The sequence below is a fragment of the Thermobia domestica genome, chromosome 11 (genome assembly GCF_964235325.1).
Source record: "Thermobia domestica chromosome 11, izTheDome1.hap1.1, whole genome shotgun sequence".
Classification (NCBI taxonomy): Eukaryota; Metazoa; Arthropoda; class Insecta; order Zygentoma; family Lepismatidae; genus Thermobia; species Thermobia domestica.
Genome location: NC_137464.1, coordinates 70,552,391 through 70,562,695, shown reverse-complemented (window position 1 = coordinate 70,562,695; position 10,305 = coordinate 70,552,391). Strand labels below are relative to the sequence as shown.

Sequence of the window (10,305 nt, the reverse complement as noted above, 5' to 3'; positions counted from 1 at the left end):
GAACGTGGCATTGAACCTTCGGGTTCAATAGGCCATAAAGTAAGTTAGTTAGACGTAAGGTACTGCACCGTTAAGATAAGTGAACTTCCCGCAAAACTGCGCTACATTTTACAATTTTATTTCAGTAAAGGCGTAAATATTGCACAGACCTTTTAAGAAATTTGTGCTATTTATGGGCAAGATAAGATAACAATCACTTTCTTTGTGGAAACTTTTATATCCAAGATGCTCCTCACAGTAGGCATCCAATCATACAAAAAATGGGTGATATTCGGGCAAAAGTCGAGTAAGACCGACATATAAGTAGTCATGGCTTCGCTAATGACCTAAACATTTATAATCAAACTACCGTGTTCACTTGCGTAATAGTAGCACTTTTTGTATCATTTTTTAAATGTGAAAATCCAACTGCGACTATTAAACGAGAAAAACTGCCATTTTCTTATTGCTATGATCAAGACAATTTCGAATTTTGATACGTACAACATTGTGTCAACAAAAAATGGAGGGTGGAAGAAATAGGTTGCTTGATCTCTGTTGACAGATGGGTCACGATGTTACGTGTCAGTAAACACGAAAAGTTCTTTTGCAATTTCGAAGGAAGTCTCGTTCACAAAGAGAAAACTTAAATGAAATATATATAATTTGAACAATATATATATAATTTGAAATAAATAAATAAATATAGACAACTAGACTTGTTTGCCACAAAAAGTTGCAATCTACTGGAATAGGTATGAATTAGTTGCATTTCAGTTCAACGGACAGCATCAGTAATCAGTGCTATAACATGGTTTCACCGTGTAACCAAGTAAACATTTGTATACTGGTACATAAAAGATTAACTCATAAAGATTAATGATCATAACTCTTATGGTGATAACACTAATTTGTACAGATTAAAATATCAAAATAACTTACACCAATTGTCGCATGGGTCCGCTTCTACGCACAAACAAGCCGAAAACGGGGCGACAACTAATCTAGCTGCACAACTAAGAACACACAGAAGTCTACTTCGCCAAGATACAGGATACGGGTACGGCGGCTCCTGTAAAAATATGTTCGGAACTGGGTGTTCCCTCAGGCTATCATCATCGACTTCCCGCTGTTTTCTTGGTCTTGGTTCCTGTCGCCGTTCGTGCTATAATAAAACAATAGAAATTTAATGAGAATAGAGAAGCATTATTTATTATTCTTGAAATTTCATATAGAAAGCTATATATAATGATAATTCTAAGCTACTTAGTTTCGTAAAAAGAAAAAAAAATCAATATCAGTGATGTCATTCAGCTAGTTCGCACTGATTCGCCCGAACTGGTTGTTAAAATCGCCTCTCCACCTCTAGAGCTAATAGAGGAGCACTTATGAAAAAGAAAGAAAAAATTAGTATTGTTCTTGAGAATCTAATATATTTATTTTCCTTTCCTTTCCAGCTTTCAAAGAGATGATTAACACCACATTAAATAATTTTCAAGTGTTTGTAGATAGTCAAGGTTTTCCTAAAGCAGAAATTCATCAAATCATCAAGGAGGCAAGAAAAATAATTAAAGTTATTGCTGAGAGTTAAGGCATTCAGTTTATTAACAACGTAACTACAGATAAAAGAAACTACCTCCTTGCTGAAACTCGCATCTCACCTCTGAGAATAACTTCTTGTAGGAAAGCCTTTAGAAGAATGGGATGCAACGCACTGGTAAAAACGTGGTTACACCAAGGGTATTATACACGTGCCGATTGTTGGGTTAAAAAGAAAGCAACATCCGAGTATTCTAAACATCGACTTTAATTCTAGGCTTATCTCAATACCGGCGAGTTTTGCAAACTAAATATTTAAATAAGCATTTGCATGACTTCAATCTAATACTGTTATTAGTATCATTGGAATCAATCAATAAATAAATAATAAATCAGCTTACCTCCTTGATCTCCTCCACGAAAACTTCTTTGACCATCGTCTCACGCTCCATCTGCGAGGTCCCAGGAGGAGAGATGGGATGACTTCGTTCCTCAGTTGGTGGTGGAGTGGTCCGTCTTTGTGTTACTTCCTCCTACGAAATATAAATCAAGTTATTTTAGTTCCAGTTCAAATCTGTTTCATCAATGACTCATCTTACTTGTAACAATACCCCTGTACTTTTATTTTCTACATAATATCTCTAGTTGCATATAAACATCATTAACAGCTGGGAATTCAATAGTACATATATAAAGAGTGTTTGTGTCCACAATAAGTACAATCTCCTACTTCAAGTGAATTTTGCCACATGTGTAGTATGATTTCTTCCAGCATATTAAAAACAGTCATTTATTATTTGTAAAGAACGACATTATTCCGTTCATTTCCGTGGATCTATCGATTTGTCTTCTCCATCGGAGTAAATCTGTCTTCAACATTGGGGGGAACGGGTAAGACAGTTCATTTTTTAAGCAGATTTGAGGCTTATTCTGGAAGGGGGGAGGGGAGATGAGACTCATATTACGGTAGATGAATTTGATTTCCGAGGTGAACCTGTTGTGTATTATACAGCAAGAAACATCAATTTCATCTCACTTTTCTTTGTAGTAGACACAAATAGTATCACATTTCTCCCCCCCTCCAAAAAAACACATTTCAAATCGGATTATTGGGGGCACATTTCCCCCAGCTCCAAGATTGAGAGGGATTTGTGCCAATGGTCTTATCTTTGGACAATATTTTAGTTAAATAAAAATAAAAATTTAAGAGTTCATGATAATTTAGGGCTATATCTCATTAGGGCTATGTCATAATGAAAAGCTTAATGGAGGGTTATTTTAACATGTTTTAACTCATTAAGTTCTGGTACAGAATAAATTTTTAACTTTATATTTGGTCTAGGAATTAATTCGTGCGGTTGGTACGCACACATTGAAGCTGTAGTACAAACACAAAATACATAAATACCTTAAGAAAAATATTGTCCATCGCTAGCCACCACTTTCGCCCATCTGTCAGGCAATGTACGGATTCCGTGGCGAAAGAAGTCCTCATCCTTGGAAGCGATCCAGTCAGAGACCCATGTTTCGATATCTTCTGAAGAAGTAAACCGCTGTCCAATCAAATCGTTGTTCATGCAATCGAACAAGTAGTAGTCCGAAGGAGCAACGTCTGGTGAATACGGCGGGTGGGGTAAAACTTCCCATCCGACATTTTCTAAATAGGTTTTGACCGGTTTTGCGACATGTGGGCGAGCGTTATCCTGTTGAACAATAAGTTTATCATGTCTGTTCTCCCATTCTGGTCGTGTTCTGGCCAGAGCTTGCTTCAAACGCATTAATTGTCGTCGATAACGTTCTCCATTCATAGTTTCACCCGGTTGCAGCAGCTCATAGTACACCACACCTTTCATATCCCACCATATGCACAGCATAACCTTTGCACAGTGAATATCTCGTTTTGGTTGTGATGGACCTGGTTCACCCAGGCCTTTTTTCGTTTAGGGTTCTCGTAATGGATCCACTTCTCATCACCCGTAATAATTCGATGCAGAAACCCCTTTCTGCTCTGTCGTTGAAGCAGCAATTCGCAAATGGTTTTTCGTCTTTCAACGTCTCTGTCTTTCAATTCATGTGGAACCCAATGTGACATCTTTTGAATCATTCCCATGGCTTTCAAGCGTTTGGAGACTGTTGTTTGATCAACGCCTAATGCTGCTGCAAGTTGTTCCTGCGTTTGACACGAATCCTGCTCGAGCAATGCTGTCAATTCTTCGTCTTGAAATTTTTTTGGCTGTCCAGCTCGCTCTTGGTCTGCCAAGCCGAAATCACCACTTCTAAACCGTGCAAACCACTTCTGACACGTTCGCTCAGCTAGAGCATGGTCACCATACACTTCCACCAAAATACGATGACTTTCAGTCGCACTTTTCTGCATGTTAAAGTAATGCAGCAGGACACCCCGCAAAAACACTTTATCAGGCACAAATTGCGCCATGTTCACTTAACTACAAACTGGTGTTGTTGACGCTTTAATCCACTGCCCTATACTACGAACGATACGCGATGACAGGGGTTTGCAACACATGTGTGGATACACGTAACTGTGGGACGCTCCGTTCGTTGCGCCATCCCTTGTCCACCCGCACGAATTAATTCCTAGACCAAATAAATTAATTATTTTTTCCCTCCATTCTCTCAAAAACTACGCATGACCTTTTAAAATCACACATATCATTTTGTTCTATCGATTGGTATATTTCTCATCTGTGAACATTTTTTTCATTAAACGCTAAGAGTATTCTAGAATTGGGTTAAGGTACGTTTCATTAGTGGATTATGCTTTATTTCTGTGACAGGAGGTTAAAACTATAAATATGGATGACAATTTCACATCTTCCTTTTCAGAGAGGTAGCAGCGAAATAAAAAAAAAAAACTGAGTTAAACTATGTCCTAACCAACTATTAAATTAAACTCCGGAATGTGTCTAAATACCAGCTGTCAATACCGAAATTTTCAATGGAAATCTCCATCTTCTTCAGAAGCTTATTTATTTACATAAACACACACTGCTCTTTTCAATCACCCTTTATAGTTTCCATCACATAATTTAAAAAAAATATATATTTCAGATATGGCTAAGCTTACATCTAACATTGGATAGTTTGTAGCAAATATGGTAATTTATAATACATTAAGGTTTCTGTTTCAATTAATTATTGGGGTTTCATCTGTGTTGTGAGAATTTTTTCTTTTTATCTGTGTAGTTATGTTTCCTGGTAATATGGTGAAAAATAAAAATAAAATCAATTAGTTCAGAAAAAAGTTTGTATTAACTAATAAAGCTCAGCTGATAATATTACTTTCCCTGATAGCTCGAAATAGTAGATATGATTTGCTTCAAACTTTTCAATCTGCAAAGAATATTTGGGTCGTGATTTTCTTGATGCAACGATCCATTATACGCTGAAGAAGATGGTGACTTGCATTGAATATTTCGGCATTAACGCATAGTTACACGCATTCCTGAATTTAAATGAAGAATTGTGAGCGTCAATTTAGTTTCTTCGGAAGTTCTATCTTAATATCTTCACATAAACAATTTAAACCTTTTGTCACAACTTTTACGCTTAGAGTTAGTACAAAGAGAAAAAATAAACTTATAAATTTCATAATTATAAATAAATAAAAATAAGAAACTTCCTATTGATTAAAAATTAATTTCTATTTTGTTGTCTTACCGTTCCGCTTTGTCTCCGCCGGAAGATTAAGCTTCTTATCCTGTGGAACCTGGAAAGTCTAAGATAAAAAAGTAATTAGAATTCGTGTGAACATAAATACAATTTAGTACACTAACAAATAATAAAATAAATTAGTTTAGTGTAAGTAATTTCAATTAAGTTTTTGAGTCTTATTACATCATTAATATAATTCTCAGGTTTCTAACAAGCTGGGCATGAGAAATACTACGGTCGTTAAAAGTGCATAACCCAAACCATTTTCAGAAGAATATATATGAACAAATAAGACTTTGAAGTATTACCTGGAACGGGGAGGCGGTCGAACAACTGGACCGTACACACGCTTAGTTCTTCTGTCTTCCATGACGGTCGATTCTCCAGTTGTTTCTTCTTCCTCCCTGTGGCTGCCAACTTCCTCCTCGGTGCGTGAGTGCAGTCCATCCTCCATTTGAGATGCAACCTCAGCTACACCTGATTCCACCAAATCTTCTCCAGCTGTAATGGCCTGTGTTGCCCGTCTCTTGAACTGGAGTAAGCGCCACAGGTAACATAGACATTTGAAGAAAATGGTCAGTGGCGATTCTTCAGGAGGAATACCACTGAAATCGTGTTCTGGTAAGTCCACGATGTTCCATGGCATCCCCACCTGAATCGTCTGCCAAGTAACCAGGCGGGGTGTAGGTACTCCTATTGCAGTTGCTATTATCAGCAGGCTTCTGATACGTTCGGTTTCAGAAGCGCTAACAATAGCCAAAAATGATACAGGTGTATAACCAAGAATCATTCTCAGCCACGATACAGACATGGACTGAGGATGTGACGGTAACACTGAGGTTGTCTCAAAAGGAAAAAGATAACTCTCAACACTACTCTCTGCTGTTAGATCCTAATTCAAAGAAAGATAAAACAGAGGTAAGTCACATTAACTGGATAACCATCAATAATATATGTAAACACAATAGAATTCTTTTAAAAAAATCTAGTTGGACCAAAAGATAAATTAGAATACGAGTTATGAGTAATCACTTCAGCTCACGAGCTGCTGCCAGCCTGTGCATCTTCTTCCGATGTGATTTTATCGGAGGTTGAACCTTGTAACTCAAATAACTCTCCGAGTGTCTACACCTGTACTCCCATTTGTAATGGAAACCAGGGCTACGCCTATCGAAGACATACATAGCAAAGCCGGAAAGAAGTGACAACTGAAAAACAAATATTCTTAAAGAATTTTTGAAAGAAATTAGAAGTACAGTGGCGTATGTAAGGAAAAGTTCCAGAATGGATGACTCACTCATTTTTTTCCATCACGTAGTGGACATTCTCTTTACAGGTGATAGTGTTGTCTGCTAGGTTGGTAGTCTGTTAATTGTTTATAGTGGGTAACACATAAGTGTCTAGAGATTGTATTGTTCGTACCGAAGGCGTGCTGTTCTTTTTCTACTCTCGTTGAAGGGCAATAATAGTGACTATGCTTGGGAAAAGAATTTCATAGGAAATACACGCACAAATAAAGATTCTGAGTGAAGAAGGCTACAGTACTCGCCAAATTTCTGCCAGATTGGGTTGGTACAAAAAACAGTTGCCAGAGCAATAAGTAAAAGTAAGTTTCAAACCACTGGAAATTATGGAAAAAGCTGGAAAAAGCCAAAAGGACGTCAAAAGTGCACAACTAAGTGTGTGGATCAGGCCATACTTTTGGCAGGAAAGAAGTCACCCAGAAGATCAGCCAAAGCAATCCAGGCTGGTTTGCTAAAAGATAGGAATCTACCTAACCGAAGGACAATCCGCAGGAGGTTATTATGTGCCAATTTCAAATCTTATAAGATTGCCAAAAAGCCGAAATTGCCGACCAAGAACATTGCCGATTCATTGACATTTTGTAAAAAGTATCAGGGATGAGCTGCTGAACAATAGAGAAGAGTTATGCTTTCGGCAGAGACCCAAGTATTGCAATTTTATACCTTTTGTAGACACATACGATGCCTTCCAATACAAGGGATTTTCAACGCTACATCATTCCCACCGTAAAGAATTCTAAAATCATGGTCTGAGTGACATTTCTCCTAAAGAGTTGTGGTTCATGCCTGAAAGGATATTAATGAATGGAACTGTCTTTCTCGATATGCTTAACGAGTAGTTACCTATGGAGATCAACCAGTGCACCCACTTCCAACATGATGGAGTTGTTGGGTAATTTTAAAGCGGAAAGTGGCTGAACGAAACTTCAGTTCAGTTTTTCAATTAAGAAAAGCTATAAAACACGTCTAGGTTACAGAAATTTCACCAGAATACTGCGAAAAATTGTATCTTTCCATGCCTTCTCGTATCTAAGCTGCGTTAAAAAAAATAAATAAAGGTTTCCACACCAAATATTGAACTCGCTTTCAAGCGTGTATACTTCACTGTGTTTCTATCACTGAAATGTATCCTTTGTATGTGTTTTTAACCTGAAATGTATCTTTATATCAATGTACATCCGTATTTAAATGAGAATATTCTTGTGTATTCATAAGCATGATACTTATTTGTGGTGAGTCATCCATTCTGGCCAATATATCGTGTTTCATAACAAGTACAACGTTTGAGAGGTGCTTCCTAACACAACATTCATAAGGACCTATGGAGAAAGTTGCTTAGATTCACAGCTAGGACTGTCTCAAAGTGAAAAAGCTACAATGTAACAAGAGAAACCATGAAGTGGTGCTACATATGAGTGTAAAAGAAGCCACATGCCATTCAATAATGCATTATTTCAGTAATATGCGAGGTGTACGCAAGGTATTCCCTCACAACATAAATTCCAGACATGCTACAAACAGAATTTTTAGATATACTGTGACTTAAAAGGTGCATCTAAGTAGGCAAAAGGTAAGCTTTGACAACAGTAAATACGAAATGCGTAAGCCGGACGTCTGAAGTATTAGGGAACCCCAGCTCCGCGGTTCCTCGTGTTGGGAATAATGTATGCTAAGATGAGATGTGCCACAGTATATTTCACGTATTTTTTTTAATACATATAAGCGTCAAATGATATATCACCTTCTGAGCGTTGACGGTGTTGTTTTGAGCACCCTATATATATGAAAATCACACTTGTCCTGAAATTATATGAAATAGAGTCCTTGAATCCCCCCCTGATTATATTCTGCGTATGCCACTGGAAAAATATATTTAACAACTACTGAATATAATAAATAAAATGTTTGAATAAGAATTACATATTCATATTAAATACAGTGAACCCTTGGGTCCCTAATTTAATCCGTTTCGTAAGCTGTTTTTGAATGGTTAATTTGAACCTTTTCCAGTTTGAACAAATAGTTAAGGGAGGAGGTAGAACCTATTCTTGGGACGCTGAAGTGATTAAAAACTAAAATTATTTTTGTTATTGAAATTAATGTAAATATACACAACAATTGATCTATTCTGGCCGCAGAAACATGCTATGTATTTTTTTATTTTTTATTTTTTTACCTTTTTAAATGTTTCTTGTGATGAAGAATATAAATGAAAATACTCTTAATTATCGTAAACTAGATATAATGAAGACTAAAATACAAAAAAAGTGCAAAGAAATTTTTGAACACCACACAACGACAAATAATGTTTATGACGAATGCTTGAAAGCACTACTGATAGCGTGCATACAAGTGTGTGTTCATAGCCCGAAATATCGTCGTGAACCGATTTGCTATCTCAAAAAGCCATTATTTGCTATCTCATACTGTTTTTGTTCTATGGAGAGTCCTATTAAAACCGGAAGTACTTGTAAATTTCAACCACTCTCGGTTTTCGTAGTGTGTTGTTGGTAGTGATAGTATATTCCCTTGAGACGATGAATCGATTGCAAAAAAACCCTTTGTCGCTATCTATTACTGTTTTGGTTCTATGGTGATCAGCGTTGAAACCGGAAATATTAGACTTTTACCACTTCTGATTTGAACAGAGAATTAACAGAGGTGATGAAACTTATTCTTGTACGCTGAAGCGATTGAAAAAAAAACTCTTCTCGACGTCTTTTATCGTTTTTGCTTTATTGAAGACAATATTAAAACCGGAAGTATTAGTAATTTCAACCACTTGTGGTTTTGGTATAGTGTTGTTGGTTGTGACGGTATATTTTCTTAAGACGACGATCGATTACAGAAAACCGCTTGTTGCTGTCTATTACCATTTTTGTTCTATGGCAACCAACGTTGAAACAGGAAATGGTTAATTTGAACCTCTTCCGGTTTGAACAAAGAGTTAAGGGAGAAGATAGAACCTATTCTTGGGACGCTAAAATGATTGAGAAAAGTTGCTTCTTGATATCTCTTACCGTTTTTGTTCTGATATCTCTCGACAGACGGACGGACATAACTGTTGTATAAGACTCCGACATTTATACACAGCATAGTATGAAAGTCTGATAATTCGTTCATATAAAGCTACATTTATTTTCGTAAATGTTAAGATAAAAATTACAAGGTACTAAAGCAGTAGAAACTTTGATGCAGACATACCTCAGACGCAGTACTCCAGCTACTACTGTCTCCAGTGTTACCTTCCTCACTTTCTGTCAAATCCGGGTTCTTCTTTTCTAACGTCATATCCGTGTAATCGATGGAGTAGAAGCTTTCCGTTGAATCGGAACTATTCTCCTAAAATAATAATAATAATAATAATAATAATAATAATAATAATAATAATAATAATAATAATAATAATAATAATAATAATAATAATAATAATAATGTAGAAAATTATATACATTTAAAATTCTACAGCGTTAACGTCTATTCAAAGTCTATACTCATTTTCTTAAAGTTAATCTGTATTTATATAAGTTTTAAGTACAAGGTATCCCTATAAACTTTTAAAGTACAGCTGCCTCCCTTTAAAATATTGCCATGATATAACAACACTGGAAACACCTTTGTCTAAGCTTCTTGTTCGTACCTATTTAAGCTGGTTTGATGCAGTCTGTATATGGGTAAGCCTGCGACAAATGTATGTAATGTGAAGTCATCGTACGAAACACATATCGAAATAGGGCAATATCCTAACACTAAGCTTTGTTACAAATTGGATAAAACTTGGATCGAAACGTTGCAGATATGGATGCAG

At 36.4% G+C, this 10,305-nt stretch overlaps 1 protein-coding gene across 1 annotated transcript; it reads right to left on the bottom strand.

The window, feature by feature from the left end:
- Window positions 1-5,175: 5,175 nt before the first annotated feature.
- On the bottom strand, window positions 5,176-9,788 carry LOC145665170 (uncharacterized). The gene is made up of 3 exons (XM_081732452.1): window positions 9,702-9,788; window positions 5,502-6,085; window positions 5,176-5,257 (listed from the first exon to the last, which is right to left on the bottom strand). The coding sequence occupies exons 1-3, from the start codon at window positions 9,786-9,788 to the stop codon at window positions 5,176-5,178; spliced, it is 753 nt and encodes a 250-aa protein (XP_081588578.1).
- Window positions 9,789-10,305: the final 517 nt, after the last annotated feature.